Here is a 15,757-nt window from a genome sequence, read left to right as displayed (position 1 = left end):
CGCTTTGGCCAACGTGGCCCACCAGCCTCTGTGCCCACGGCTGTCGGTGGCAGCAAAGAGCCCGTCGGTGCTGGCGAGCCTGAATCCACCTCCCTGCCCACAGCCAGCCAGGTTTCAGAGCTGGCAGAACAGCTCAGCCCTCGGGTACAGGGACATCGCAGAGACAAGTCAGGACAACCTCAGCCTGCTGGCTGAGCTCCAGCGCCCGCCTGCTCTGCCCCACAGCCCTGGGAGCCAGCGTGGGGCTCGCAGCAGCCCAGGCCTGGCACCTCGAGAGCAGGAGGAATCAAACCTTGCGGCAGTCGAACCAGGAGCACACACCCAACGGCTTTTAGCAACTGTAGGAAACAGCTCTCCAGCACACGCTTCCCGAGGAGTCCAAACACACCGTGTTTATTTTGCTGATAGAAAGGCTCTGACGAATGTGTAATCACGAGACATTTAGCAATCGGAGCGTGCTGTGTAAATACAACATAATTTATTGGTTCCATTTCAGAGAACTATAGTGGTATTTGTATGAGTGTCCTAACGATAGTACAAGAAACGAGAGTCACGTATGTACAGAGATTCCAGGACACAGAAAAACTCTGTAAGGAAGAAGTGGTTAGTGGTAGTTTGGTCACTGGTCATGGAAACCTTTTCTCTTACCATCAGCCCTGCTCCCCCACTCCCCCCAGACCCTAGGTAGACCTATCTACCTACCTCAGGGGCACCGCAACGCTCTCGTCACGCAGTGGAGCTGCTTGTGCAAGCAGCAGGCAGGGCCAGCGGGCTCTGGCTGCACACCAGACTTTGATTACAAGATGTGTGCAGCTGAGCGGGGACGTGCTGCTCGGTAAGAGGCAGAAGGCTCTGTACCCTAATGGGAAGCAGAAAATGGTCCACACGCCGCCAGTAAGCGAGGCTGCAGGGAGGGCAAGCAGCCCAGGTCCTTCTCGGCAGGGCCACCGTACCGCCAGGAGATGGGGAAGTGCAGGTGTTCGGGAAGACGACTTCCCCACGTGTGTCCCAGTGCCTTCCCTGCATCATTCCCACCGAGCACAGGTCTGCTGGGCCTGACGCTGCCGGCGCAGATCCCTGTCCCCCGTGGGGATGGCGCATCCAGAGCCGCAGAGGGGCTGCGCGTGGGGAGAAGCTCAGCTGGGGGCTGGTGTGAGCAGATTCACAACAGCCGCGCTCCCGCAGACTCCGTTAGCAGTGGCAGCACTGGCCTAGCCATGAAAGGAACCCAGGTCCAGCTTCTTTCAGAGAGAATGCAAGGAGGGCCAAGCTTTGGGGACAGGATGCCAAGGGAGGGTGAGCACAAAAGCAGCTCTGTCCAAAAACTGGACTCACAGCCAGTGGAAGAGGTGCTGGAACCAACCAGCACCCCAGGGGATCCACGTACACCAGCATTTCTTCCCCAGTCCCCATGTAACCTCCCTTCCTGGGTGGGAGATGGGTGCCTGGAGGGCAGTACCGCGTCCATGGCAGCACCAGCTACACGACATGGCTCTAGCTGAAGCATCTGGCTCGGCTCACTCGGTGCTGCTGCAGTGAGGGCACGGGGAAGAAGCGGTACATGGCTTTTCCCTCCTCAAAGAGCAAGCATTTCCACCAAGTGGCCCAAAATATTTTCTTTTTTTTTATAGAAATTACTATAAAAAACTAGTTTATCTAGAGCATCTTTAAAAAAATATTCCTGCGATATCACAGTTTTACCTTGAAACTCATTAAAAATATATAGATTTCTTTAACAAAACGTCTCTGTTCTCCCCCTGAATCACGTCTCCAGTACAGGAGTGGGACTCGGAGTCCTCGGAAGAGATGCCGAGGTGGGAGCAGGAGGGTCTGATCTCAGTGGCACATCCGGGAGGTCATTTCCTTCTGTCAAAGGGACAGAAAAGACAAGGGGATTGCCAGGTGAGGGTGTGGATGAAAAAAGCCTCACCTTTGTTGTTTAGTCATCAATACCCTTTTCGGGCAGGCGGTGACACTGCTACTAAGAGCTCCCGTTTCGGCAGGTCCCTGTTCCCCCCACCACTCCCATTCCCAGGCACCACAGGACACCTTTCCACCTCCCAGCAGCTCTGCAAGTCCGCTCTGCTGCTTATGGCACCGGGAACACCATCACCACCTCCCAGGCCTAACAGGTCACGTTCTCCAGGCTCCGTGCAACGGCAGTGGCGTTGCCCTCGCTTTTCAGCACGGGAAGGAGGCACGGGGGGGTTGGCCATCCATGTCCTGGATGGCCGACAGTGCCAGGCTCAGGCAGAGCACACCAACAAGGCAAGCCGGCTGCTGGAGACGCGAGAGGCTGCTGGAGGACAAGCCACCTACCCCCAGCCAGCGCCCAGTGCCCCTCCCCAGCTGTGCCTGCACATCCTGACTCCCAGTTTCCTGACGGTCAAACTGCAACGCCAACCGATGGACTGAATTCGGGCAACCTGCTTTGAGAAGGTACCAGAGACCTCTGCCCCCAGCCCACCCCTTCTGTGCTGGCTGCGGATCCTGACAGACCAACGTGTACCCTGAGCCCACCCAGACACTCACCAGTGGTTCCAGCTCCTTGGTGTCTATGAGATTAAACTCTTTCACAAAGTAGTAAAAGTGCTTGTAGCAGGTGTTCACGTGGGCTTCCGACCCCATCTGGGTGATCCGGTCAAAATGGTGGATGTAGACATGGACAAAGACCCGGAAGAGCCGGGAGAGAATCTTCTTCACCACCGGAAGGAAGTTCTTGGGGAAGGGAGTACCTGGGAGGGAAGGCACGACCACGAGAAACTTTCAGCCAAGTTAAAACTGGTTCCTTGGGGGCTAAAATACATTGATAAAACGGACAGACTGAGACAAAAGGGCTTCTGTCCCCGGTAATTTCCAGTTCCTCCCTCCTTTTTCCTTTCTCTTTGGATCAGATTTTTTGAAGCACAAATTTCTTAAGTGACAGTATGCTGCATGCAATCGATTGCCACTAGCAACTGAAAGCAAGAGACCAGCCTTGAAGATTCCCAGCAGCTGTTTCAGCCCGATAGAGCTTTCTTCTACTCCCATTTGGTGTGTTTATATAAACAGCGCAAAAGAATAGATACAACCAAAAAAGTTCCCAAAAGAAGAGGCAGTGCTGTTAACTCCCCACAGTTATCTCTTACTTGGATGTGTCCTTAGCTCTTTGGTTAAAAATTAAATATGGTAAGGTCCTCTTTAAAGGCATCAGTTCTTTGGGATTTGTTTAGCTGGGGCCCTGCAGCAGAGCAGTCTGGCCAACCAGCCATCCCAGCAGAACACCACAGTTTAAAGTTCACACAGGTTGTTTCTGGAGGAACGAGGATTAGTTAAACCCTTCCAGCGCTCTGCGAGAACTGCAGCATTTCAGTCGGCGTAAAGGGTGAGGAATCTGGTAAAAGCCGAGCTGAAAACAGTATCAATCAAAAAAATAAAAAAACCCAAACCACAACCCTCCTGCTGTCGGAAACTTGTCTTGCCTCCCTGAACAGAACAAACACCCTGCTTACAGTCCCCAGAGAGTCTCGCAGAAGAGTCCCAGCTAAAGGCAACGCAGCAGTCATTTGGGCGACAGGAGGAACGAGCGGGGAGGATTTTAGTGTTTCAGCTGTCTGAAGAACTGGCTGCTTATGACCCTGCTCCCCACCTCTGCCTGCTCAGCACCAGGTTTAAGCAGCATGTTGGCATGGGTGGAGGAGCCCTGCGAATGCTCGTGTGGCAGAGGTGGCAGATGTGTCCTAAAGAGGGGCCAACCGCATCCCATCAGAGCTTCGACGGGATTAATGCCGGGGCAGGAGGGAGGGAGCTCTGCTGCATCTTGTCTTTTGCATCCCAGAAGATGGGAGCTCTGAATGGGATCAATCATATATACCTAATGCTTTAGATACTGAGCTCTCACATCTTATTGTACACAAAATAAACAAAAACCCCAACGATCTTTGTCCCAAAGCCAGTACACAAAGCTGGGTTTGGATATGCAGATTTAGGAGTCTTAGGCCAAATTCTCATTTCCATCACCCTGGCAATAGATGAAACGCTGCCCCTCCCTCCATGCACATGTCAGCATCCCACCCAGCTGCAACAAACAGCCGAGTGCACGCCAGGAAGCGTTGAGCTAGAAAGGGCAGAGTCAGCTAACACCAGCCTGTAATAACAAAGAGGCTAATTATGGAAACGTGGCCACCATCACCAGGCCGACGCAGAGCACGCGTGTTGAACCCAAGCTAGCAATCAGCTCTACAAGAGCTGTCCTTCAAGCATGAACTACTCAAGAGTCATGTCAGGGACTGGCTTTTCTAAGAGGAGCCTCTTGTCTTCACTGCCTAGGCTCAGCCTGGCTTTCCTCGAGATATCCATGATTCCAAACGGGATCTGGCACAGCTCTGGGTATTCTAGCACTCCAGAAGAGCTCTGAAGTTTCTCAGGTGCTCGGAAGAGCTTACTATGCTGCCAGCCTCTGAGCGGCACAAAAGGAAACAGCTCTGCTACACGGGTGACCTGTGCAACAGCATCTCCTGGAACAGAAATGGGACCCGAGGCCTCCAAGGAGAAGGCTCTGCACCAGCCTCCCTCTCCCCAGCCACACCTGGAACTGAACTCACCAACATTAGTGGGAAAGATGTCCTCGTTGTTGATCTGTACCTCAATCCAGTCCATCAGGAGGTTCATGTACTGGGGAGCAGAGAGGGCTGTGGGTTTGCGGTACTTGTGCTCATCCTGCCATCGATACTCGTACTTGGGTCCCCCTGACATGACGGGGCAGGACTGCTCCGTGCAATAGTCACTGATGGTGCCGTAGATCAGGTTGATGCGGTTGAAGAAGTCCACCACGTGCACGGCCACCCAGTCGTTCTGCTCCTCTCCCGGCGGCAGCTGGACGGCAACTTTCAAGTCCAAGCCAGCGTTGAGCGAGGCTTGAGCCTTCTTGTGCAATTCAAACCGCTGAGTCCCTGGCTCAAACTTGCGCTTGGGCCGGAAGGTTTTGTCTTTATTGAACACTTGCTTTAAAGCATGGGACATTTTTCTTCTCTTCTTTTTTCTTTTCCAGGTCTGTAGCGATGACAGCTGGAGATGCAGCACTGCTGGGCCGCTTCCCAGGGCACGGCTGGGGTGACTCTGATCTTCACAGAAACCTCCTTCTACTCATCTGGTCCTGATCTGCAACACAGCACAGAAGGGCAGCGATTAGGAGCAGCTCTCTCAACAGGAAACCTTGTCTAAATCCCGTAGGAAGAGATCTGGGATACCATCTGGGCCCTCGCCCCAGATCTGAGGAGGGGGGGGAAGCCAGCGCCAGTTTTCTTTCCTCCCCCTTCCCTTTCCAGCCCAGCTTGCGGCGGCTCGGCTGCCAGAAGTGACCTGGGCTGAAGGAAGTCACCCCTGCCAGGTCTCCCTACAGCTCAGCGTGGGGGCGAGGGACCTGGCCCCACGGGGAAGAGCTGTGCCCTCTGTGGGAGATGGCGGCCACCCACCCTGACACCACACCGAGAGACCCGAAAAGCCACAGAAATAAGGAGAAACACCACCACGTACTCACCTCCGACACACCACATAGTTAAAAAGGGTAAAACACGCTGGCTTTTACCTGGACCAGATTTTTCACCTATGCTTCCCCCCCGTCGCTTTGGAAACAAGCCTACCTAAAAGGTAAGGTCACACCAACCTACAACGCAGCTCAGCTCTGTTGCCAGACATACTCCAACAAAACAGCTGTTCGAGCAGAAGCCGCATGCGCTGCTGCGGTGCTAAAGACAGGACACAAAAGGGCAGAGGGGAACAAGAAAAAAGAAGAAGTCGTCGCAGCTCAGGCAACCAGAAAAGAGAATTATCCTGAAATAACAGCAGCTCTCAGAGCAGCCACAGCCTCATCTGCAGGTGCAGACAGACCATAAACATATTTTTCATTTCAATTTAGCTCACTTCAAGCTGAAGGCTGGCTGAAAGCTGGAAGACCAGCGAAAGCTTGCCTTCCTCTTCCAGTCTGAGAAGAATTAGCTCCAAGAGGGTGAGACACAAGTTCAGATCTGAAAGGATGCTGACGAGAAACACAGTTCTGTTTATCTGTAGCTAATTATACCTCCTTTGTTCCCACATCCATCCCCTCGTATAATTTGTGTCAAGCTGCTCTTTGATGGAAGCTTAAGGCAGAAAGCTATGTGTACCAAAAATATTATTTTACACGTGCCGGACAGAGAAATAAATACGGCATCAGAAATTAACTAAAGCTGATGCCTTACCCAACCTTGCAAATAAAGAGCTTCCATAATGCTGTAAGCAAGGAAACAAATCCCTTTCACCTAGCAGAAATCACTTAAATTTATATGAAGCCATAGCGTTGTTCCAACAGGTAAATGGCAACCTCAAAATGCTGGCATGAAAATCCCAAATTCAAGGTCAAGACTACCTTTGCTGCAATTCAGCCCATCTCTAACAGATGCTGCATAGTGCTAATCAGCATTTCTTCTCTGGAGAAAGATTAAAAAGATTTAAACTAAGGCTTCTTGTTTTCTTATTTAATTACAGCAAGGAAAAAAACCCAAACCACTTCAGTTGGCCCTGCCAAGAACAGGCTCAACGTTTCCTAGCGCTGCTCTTCCTGCGGGAACGGGTTCAGTAACCTCTGCTGTGCAGGAGCCGAGAGATCCAAACTCCTGTTGCAACCTGGGCCACGACATAGGCTGGGAGAAACTGAAAAAGCATTTTAATGGGGCTCAGCAAGATCCACTCTGGGCTGCAAGGTGAATTCACCGCACGCACACTTTTGCTGCGCACACTACTGCCAGAACAGCTGCTGTGACCCCCTACGCTACTGTGTGAGAGTCAATTAAGAAGACATAAAAACGAAGAGAAAGAAGACCCCCCCAAAAAAACGTGTCCTTAGGAGGCGTTTGATCACACCACAGACGTGGTTAGAGGAAGTAGCAAACAGCGCGGAGGAACATCTGAGCGCAAGCCGGCAGCGTGGTTGGTGTGCTGTGTCACAGCCCCACCACATCCTGCGGCACAGCGCCCAGGCAGGAGCCCTCGCAGGCTGCACCCACCCTGCCGCGGTGCCACGGCGGAGCCAAAGCAGGATGAGCCTCCAAGGAACCAACAATGTGGACAGCAGGTGCTGATCTGCAGCTATTTCCAGCAGGAAATCACTCCCCAAGAAGCACTTGCATGCCACGATTTCCCTATGCTGCAGATGGAGAAACGTCCTTTCAAACAAACAAGCTGTAAAGACGCACGAGCATCGCCCTCCACAGAGCTCCCCGGAGGAACAGCAGCATCCTCAGCACGGTGCAACTTTGTTCGTGCTTATTTGCCATCAGATCTGTCTGATGGCACCTGTGCTGGCCCCCACACACCATGCTGGCCCCCACGGCAGGCGGGCACTGTCCCTCCTGCTGGGCGAGGGTGCAGGCTGCAGAGGATGGGGTAAAACCACAGGGAAAACCCCAAACATCCCTGGGGCTTGGCCACGCACACCAAGAAGCAAACACCAACCATTTACCAGAAGAAATTGTCCTCTGAGCGGGGCGGAGAGATTTTTGATATGGTTTATTGGGTACCAAGGCGGTGTTCATCCTACAAACAACTTCCTCTTCCTAAGGAGACATCATGCATGAGACCTGGGGAGCTCAACGTGGCACCAATTGTCTCTCAGACGACTCAGCACCTGTCTGAAGGCATTAGCAAAATGAGTAGCTAAGACTTCAAAAGGATGCAGCCTATTTAATTACAGTCTTTGACCTAAAAGAAACACTTAGCTCTAGGAGAAGTTAAGAAAAAAAAAGAAAAGAAAAAAAAAAAGGCACAAAACCCAAAAGCATCCCTGACATTGCTTGAAGATGGTATCACACATACAACACCTACTTCCACAGGCAGGAGTCACAGCTCGGGCAGGGCTACGACACTGCCTTTGCAGGGAAGAGAAAGGAAAGGTTAGGAACGCTCAGGATATGGGACACGCAAAGCACCTGAATTGTATTTGCAAGCTTCAAAGATGAAGAAAAACAGCATAATCCTCCGCAAACAAACCTGCAGTACATTTTGTTTACTCCTCCTTTCCAGCCAGCCAAGATTACAGCGTACGTCACTGGTGCTCCGAGAGGACCTTGGCCACCCCTGCGAGATCACACAGCCGCCGCAGAAAGCCCCACGCTGTGGCAGGCTGGCTGGAGCACAAACAGACCTTCGGCTTCCCCGCTACTCCCAAGGACACGAGGGGCGCGGCTCGGAATTACGCCGGTTAAGGAGACAACTTGCCTGCCCAGCCAGGGGCGTCAAGGCCTGGCTCTCCCTTCCCCAAAGCTCCTTTTCTCCCCTTCCTCCCCGCTCTCGCAGCTCCAGTCCTCACACGGATTTCTGCTGGCGGAGCCCGGTGCAGGGCTGTTCCCCTCCCCTCAGCGGCGACGGCAGCTCCTGCAGCGCTGCCTTGCTCTAATCCCGGGCTCTGGGTAGAGGTAGCCCAGGCGGTCGCTTCCCCGTCCCTTGGTTACTTCTACACGCAGCTCAGAGCAGGGATGAAGAAAGAAGAGATGATCACCTCCTCCAAAACACCTGGGAAGTGCCCCCCCTCGCAGCCTGCCGCAGCCGTCCCAAGGTTTCCCAGGAGCAAGCGGCTGCCGCCCAACGCTGCCCGCTCTGCAGAGCCAGAACAGCTTGAGAGCCTCTTCCCGTAGCCCCCTGACTGCTCCGCCAGCATCTGCCCTGAGCAACACCCAGTGCTCCCCCGCCACTAACACCCTGCAGGGGCTACACAACAGCTAGGAGGGGGGAAAAACAAAAAATCAAGCAAGCCAGCACGTCAGCAAGCTCCTACCTGCGTTTCTAGCCTTGGCAGATTATCCTTGCAACGGCTCAGCCCGTCTCTGCAACTTCTACGAGCGCCTGTAGGCACTGAGGCAAAGAGCTTCCTTTTTCAAAGGAGGGGAGGGGGTAGAAAAAGTCCCGTTTCATGCGCGGCTGCAATCCGAAGGCTCCCGCAGGCTGGGGAGGGGTCAGACACGCGGCCACTTCCCTCGCAGTGACCCCAGCACCGGGGCGGCTCACATCCTGCTGCCTCGCTGGTAAGAAAACCCTTAAGCAAACCCCAGTGAGCAATGCGTTTCTCAAAATGATAGATTTCTCTCGTTCCCCTTTTGAGAAGCCACGCCGCTGTCCTGCGAGACGATACCAATACGGTATTGCTGCTCAGCCTTCACATCCAGTCCGCTGAAAGCTCCTTCTGAGGCTGCTTATAATTGCAGCCCTTTGGTGACAAGCCTGTGCTGGTCACCCCGTCCCCGCGGAAAGGAGAAGGGAGCAATGAGCCACCGCCTTCCTCCCAGTGAGCCGGGTGCAGTGTCCTGACCACCCGTGCCCTCACTCAGGCCAGAGTTCCCAGTACAGGACACAACCCCCCCCCCGAAACCATTTTGATAAAGCAGCCACAATGTATCAGATGCTCTGAGCATTTCAAGTAAAAACCGAATTTACAGAACACGCCTAAGAAGCAAAGTGGCTTCAAAACAACTTAAAAATCAAAGATGGATGCACAGGCACATTTTTTCCATAGTTCTCCCCCGCTCCTTTCATAAATACCTTCCCACGGCCATTCTGCACTAGCTCAGTTTCTCGGTACAAGACGATCCTGGTTTTCTACAATCAAAGGAGAGATTTTAATACGGATCAGACCAATTACAGGAAGCAGGGATGGACTGGAGCTGGTTTCTGTGCCTCTGGAGCCAGCCTGGCAACAACCAGACAGCTCACCTTCATGGGCCGAGGCTCTCGACTGCTCTTTTGAATTGTTTTGTGACATGAGAAACAAAAGGTCTGTCCCCACGCTTACCTCAGCCAGGGTAGGGCACGCGAGGAGCATGCGGGGTGGAGGAGGAGGAGGAGGAGGAGGGCCAAGCGCGGCCGCAGCAGGCATGCCTGGCCATTCATAACCCGGCGAGACGGCACTTCCACGTCAGCCGGCTTCCTGTCTGGCACCCAGTCCGGCCCGCGGAGCTGCCAATGTTTTCCCAAAAGTGAATCATTCCCCTCTACGAGCTCTGTCGTGGTGTTTCTGTCTTTTCCTCCTGCGAGATGGCTCCAGGCTGCTGCACAAGGCAAGCTCCGCGGCAGCTCGGCATCACCCTCCGCACTGCCTTGCCTTGTTTTCCCCTCCACACTCGCTCCTGGCAGCTGAAGCTGCTCCAAAGTTAAAGATGGAGCAGAGAGTTCGTTCTGCTGCTCTGTGGGACAATATCCACATTTTTCTTTTGGAAACCGCTTGAGCAGCAGCCTTCGCAACAAACTTAACAGAGCCATTCAGAAACGCACATTTGAAATGTCGAATTCCCAAGGTTTAGGCCAACAAAGAGCCCTTTATATTTCACCACAAAGTCAATTTTAAGAAAGTCCTGCTGGTCACCAGCCACCCCCCCAACCCCCCGGAATTTAAATCTGCTGCACAATTTGGCTATTTCCAAGCAAAGAACTGTACAGGCACCGCATCTCTCCAGCACCTCCTGCAAGGAGGCTTGCTCAGGAGCGGGACGTGCCTCTAAGCCATGCAAAGGCAGAGCGTGTCTGCATCGCTATATGCTTAAGAGGAGGAAACAGTATAATAAAAGACTAAAAATAGTTATACTGGGCTTTGTTACCTTCCCCCGCACTAAAAAAGCTATGCATTCAGACCACTTGTAAAGTCAGGCTAGTTTCTACAATAAAGGGAAGAGCCCAGTTAAATTAAGCCACAGCTGGGTTACGAGCCCCAGCAGATCTGAGCGCGGCCGCCCTGGCAGAGCCCATCGCCTGCTGCTGCTCCTGCCGGATGGAACCGCCGCCCCACTGAGCGGAGAGCCCAGCTCACCCAGCGGCAAGAGACACCCCTCAACCAGCACGAGCAGGACGGAGGAGCTCTGCTCTGGCAGTTTACTGCTCTGCTCTGAGCTCAGGATTTAGATCCAGACCACACAGCGGTGACAGGAGGGACGTGATGGGTTTCCTGTGATGGAGCTGGTGCTGCAGGTGGACACTGGGGGGAGGCAGGTGAGGGAGTGAGCACCAACGGGGCTGGGTAACCCTTTCTGGCTGGGCAGAGGGAGGGCCCGATCGCCTTCAAACTTTGCAGGCAGGAAGACAATTTCCAGCATGGGTTGACCCCCCCCAAGCCTTCCAGGCATCCTCCCCACCTCCACAGAGGGTGGAAAAGCCACATGAGAAAGTAACTGTTGTAAAAGATCAATGCTTCTACTTTCCCTTCCCTGAAAAGGGAAGCTCAGACAGGAGATGCTGTAATTCAAAAATCTTCATTTGAAAGCCTAGAAATGACTGCAGGACAGCAGGGACAGCTAGTCCTGAGCTTACAGATTTAGGGCCAATTTTCTTGCCTCTTACGTGACATCTGTACCTATTGCAATGTCAGAGCTGCAGCTCTTTTGGATGGTTTCCACAGATTGCGCTCACGCATCCACGCCGGGATGACGGCTGCATGTGGAGGCAGAGCTAATCTGCTGCAGGCTTTGCAGACGCTGCATTAAGCTGACAAGCTGGGTCACGACTCCAGGAGACAGGTTAACTGCACAGACAAATATTTCTAGGATAAACCACAGGCAGTGACGCCGTGCTAAGAGTGGCCCTCTCTTTTCGAGGTGTCAAGGGCTGTATTTTGCAGCCTGCTTCTTTGGGAAGACCCTTCGCTGTCCCCCAGCCTGGCTTTGCCCCCCACCGCAGGACTCGGAAGGGGCAGTGAGGTATTTATCGAGCCCAGGCTGTGAGCTACACGTTTCTTCCTGCTGTTGCAGGCTCCACATTATTGTCCTCACTGGGTAGGGATATTTTTGAGCCAACAGCAGTTTCATCTACACTAATTTTGGGATCTGCCTCCACCCAAGGAAAAGGTAACAGCGGCTGGGAGATGAATTTTGCCTCAGGCTGACAGAATGACTACAGCAAGAGGCATGATTTTAACAGTGTGGCTACGGGTTTGAGATCACAGGACGTGCCGGAGCTATGAGCTCCTTCACCCACGGACTGAGCCGGAGCACGAGCTGGCCACACGGACAACCTTTCCCATGGCAGGGCTAATCCCACCGACAAACACCCCTTCTCCCCACGTTCATGTTATGCTTTCAGAAGAAAGGCAGTATTTTTTCTCACTGAAAGCAGATGCCCACGAGGCCTGCTCTTCCCCTCTATGAGGAGATACGGCAGTAATCCGGCATGTCTCCAGGCAAGGAATAAGCCCACTGATGTGGGGCTAGAGGTCACCTCAAGACTAACCACATCATAAGACCTCCTGCCACACAGTGAGAGGAAAAAAGGGGGGAAGAAACCAAAAAGGGCCGACAAGCAGCCCCAGGAGAAGCCTGCAGTTAAGGTGAAGGAAAAAAATTACAGTGCCTTTCAGAGCAGCCATGGGCCTGACTCAGCTCCTGCTTGAAACTAAAACATGTTTTGGATGGCTCTAGCTCATCTGCTGTTCTACAGGCTCCCTCGGAGCCAGCGCAGAGGCACGCGGCCACAGCCGCCATTCACCCAAACCCAGCTGGGACCTGGGAAATCCAGCACCGCGGCCCCCAAGCCGGCGAGGGCAAGCACCGAGCACGGCCAGCCACAGCAGGACGATTCCACTGTGGCACAGCCCTGCCCTGGCAGCACGTGGGAATGTCCGGCAGCGTCACTGCTTTTGCCTCTTCTCAAACTGACTCGAGAACAAAGCCAAGCACCTAGGGACTTCATCCAGACTTTGCTGGAGGAAGTCAAAGCTGCTGCAGCGCAATGGATTTTGATTGTGTTGCCTTTATATACTTGCAAAAGTGGGTTTTTTTCTGGCCTTTGCTGCCTCTTTTCTTCCCCTCTCTCCCTGGCTGCTTCAGGTACCTGGAGCAACAATTCTCCCATTTCATCAGAAGCAGAACAGCACTTTTGGTGCAAGATCAGCTCCAGAGGGAAACAAGTAGCAGACCAAGACAGGAGTCTCTGACAACTCTGCTTCCCAGGGGCATCTGGAAAAGGGAGGATAAAGATGCAGCCTAAGGTGCACTCTTTATTGAAAGCATTAGCTGGATATTACGTATTTCTAAAGATAAGCTGCTAAACCCCCAGCAAAGCTGGTTATGGATCCACTTACAGCAGCATTTATGGCTCAAGTATCATAAAATACCTTCCTGTCTCATAAGAAATTAAAACTCACAAGTTGAAGGCAATTCTTTTCCCAAATCTGAACACCGTGCACAGATCTGGTCAGGTTTTGCAATCTCCCTTCTCTGACCCCACAAGTTTTTGCTGCTGACAAGGGAAACATTTTTCCTTTGTGCACCGTGGCCATAGCAATCACTGGCCCATGCACAGAGAAGCACGAGTTACAAAACACGGCACACATCAGTACAGTCCAGCCTCTACAGATGGGACTAAATTGCACCATTTCAGTTCGGGTGCTACTTCACATCCCGTCAGTGGAAGAGCCATGTTGGAGCCAAATGTGGACACGGAAGCATCTGGCAAACAGCTCCCACACCAGAGGACTGTTGTAGTCATGAAGCAGGACTTTGCTCAAGATGCTGAGTACGCTTCGAGCTCCCTGAGCCCCAGCCAAGCAGACAGGAGCGCCCGTTTCCATTTCTGATGATAGCACAGTTGACTGCACAACCCCAAGTAACATGTCCAAAAGAGCATCCCAGATCCTGAAAGGTGAGCCAGGCACAGAGAACCAGCTCCCTGCTCGGCACCTGGGCTCAGCTCCTCAGTGTAAACTGAGAACACCAGTTTTTGCTACCACACCACCAAGCTGGCATGAACTCCCAGCACTCCTCCCTTTCTGGGGAATTTTGAAAGGTTACAGGCTCGCCCTCCTGTCCAACTTCACAAGAGCATGACTAAGACAGAAAGTGAATCTAAGATATAGAATACACAGTCCAAGAAACTACAATAGATAAACACAGAGCTGGATGCGAGCCTAAAGCCTGGAAAGAAAGCGGAGTGCAAGGACAAAGCCCTGGGGACTGTGATAAACAGGTGGCTGGGGAAATTTCACACCTCCTAGCAAAAATCTCCCTGTGCCCTGCTGCTTGCCAGAAGACTTCCAGACCAGAAAGGGATTTTAAACAAAGAAAGGGTAGGAATCGAGACAACGTGGCCACTCTTCAGTTCCAAGCACTAGGAGAAGGGGGATCTTGCTTTTCACTAGCACTAAAGTCTATGACACAGACTGTCCAAGCATCTGTCTCGCAGGCTGGACAACTTCAAATCCCTCTCTCCCCTCTCAGGAGGGCTTCCCGCCCTTCCCTCTTTGTTCTTCTCACACACAGCAAGTTTGCTTTGAAGGAGCCAAGATTATTGCGCTGCGGATCACAGCAGAGGCAGCTACTGTAAGATTAACATTCCTGGCTCATAGCAAGAGACAGAAGCAGGGCAAGCGTTCGCTTTCAAGCATCACAAGCTGTCCCTCATGACAGCAGAGCTGCAGCTCACCACGATCAGAAAAAACCTGAGGAATTCCTCATTCCCCCCCAAGCACTTAAGAGATTGAAGAGTTTGAACTTCAGGACTATGCCTTCACCTAAAATAGAAACGTTTATTAGCACAGGTAGAGAAGGATGAGGGAAAAGAGGCGGGATACAACACATGAGTATCCAAGGCTGTAACTTCACAGTTACTCCGCAAAGCCCTCGCTCTCTGCGCTGTTTTTTTAACTCGTTTCTGAGCTGCCAGCAGGTCCCACCGCCCGGCCCCTGCTGAGGGGAGTCACGGCCGGGCACGGGTCCCCCCCCAGGCCAAGCCAAGGCAGGCTGAGCTGGGCCAAGCCAAGCCGGGCCGAGCCGGGCCCCCCGGGGGCCTCAGGGCCGGGGCGCCGCTGGGGCTGCGCGGAGGCGCCGGTCCCGCCCGGCCTCTTTCAGCAGCGCCGAGGCCGGCGGGGCCCAGCGCAACAGGCCGCTGGCTGCGACCCCCCGCCCGGGGGGGCCCTGCCCGCCGCGGGGCCGGGCCGATGCGCTGGGCTGGGGACCCGGCCCGGCCGCCCCCCGAGACCCCGCGGCTGAGGGACAGCGCGGCCTCCCCCGGCAGCCCCCCCGCCAGGCCCCGCGCAGCCCCTTCCACAGGCCCCTCCGAGCGCCCCGCTCCCCTCAGCCCCCCCTTCTCCTCCGAGCCCCCTCGCTCCCCTCCGAGCCCCCCCCTCCCCGCACCTGGCCGGTCGCCGCTGGCCCGTGGCTGCGCGGAAGCGTTGCCCCTCGTGCGGCCGCAGCACTCCGCCCCCCGCCCGCCCCGCGGAACGTGGCGGTGGCCCCGCTCGGCGCGCGGCGGCCGGCACTACTTCCTCTTAAAGGGGCCGCTCGCCCGCCGGCTCCGGGGGGACGGGCCGCACCGGCGGGGCCCAGGCCCGCAGCCAGGGAGACGACTATTTCCTTTTATTTTTCTTTTTATTCTCCTTATTTCCTTTAATGTCCCTTTATTATTTCGTTTTTCTCCTTTATTATTTCCTTTTACCCCATATCCCTTTTACCCCACCCACCCGCCCATTTATTTTTTTGTTTCCTTTTACCCTCCCCCCCGCCCATTTACTTCCTTTTATCCCCTCCCCCCTTATTTCCAACCTTAAGCCCCCCACTACCGCTACCGTGCTCCCCTCGCACACTGTGATGCCAGCCCAGAGGAAGAGACAGAACAGCTCGTTCCTGTCCTTCACTTTCCAGACATCTCAACACCACTGAAAACTTCCGAGTGCTTAAATTTTAGCCCCAGCTGCGACCCAAACCAGCAGAACTCATGCAGCTTTAACCGAGATCGCCTGAATATTCCCCCCCCCCCCGCCCCGTAACGT

General features: G+C 53.8%; 1 protein-coding gene across 4 annotated transcripts; it reads right to left on the bottom strand.

Annotated features, from left to right (window-relative positions):
* Positions 1-456: 456 nt before the first annotated feature.
* MOB3A (MOB kinase activator 3A) lies at positions 457-15,248 on the bottom strand. 4 transcript variants are annotated; one of them, XM_040591644.1, is made up of 4 exons: positions 15,123-15,248; positions 4,584-5,139; positions 2,533-2,735; positions 457-1,866 (listed from the first exon to the last, which is right to left on the bottom strand). In XM_040591644.1, the coding sequence occupies exons 2-4, from the start codon at positions 4,999-5,001 to the stop codon at positions 1,837-1,839; spliced, it is 651 nt and encodes a 216-aa protein (XP_040447578.1). In that variant the 5' UTR covers positions 5,002-5,139; positions 15,123-15,248; the 3' UTR covers positions 457-1,836. The 4 variants fall into 4 exon arrangements, with proteins under 4 accessions (XP_040447578.1, XP_040447579.1, XP_040447581.1 ...); XM_040591645.1 differs by lacking the exon at positions 15,123-15,248 and adding an exon at positions 8,789-9,350; XM_040591647.1 differs by lacking the exon at positions 15,123-15,248 and adding an exon at positions 7,471-7,646.
* Between the last annotated feature and the right edge of the window lie 509 nt (positions 15,249-15,757).

Source organism: Falco naumanni, chromosome 4, assembly GCF_017639655.2.
Source record: "Falco naumanni isolate bFalNau1 chromosome 4, bFalNau1.pat, whole genome shotgun sequence".
NCBI classification, from domain to species: Eukaryota; Metazoa; Chordata; class Aves; order Falconiformes; family Falconidae; genus Falco; species Falco naumanni.
This window is presented reverse-complemented; position numbering and strand designations above follow the sequence as displayed.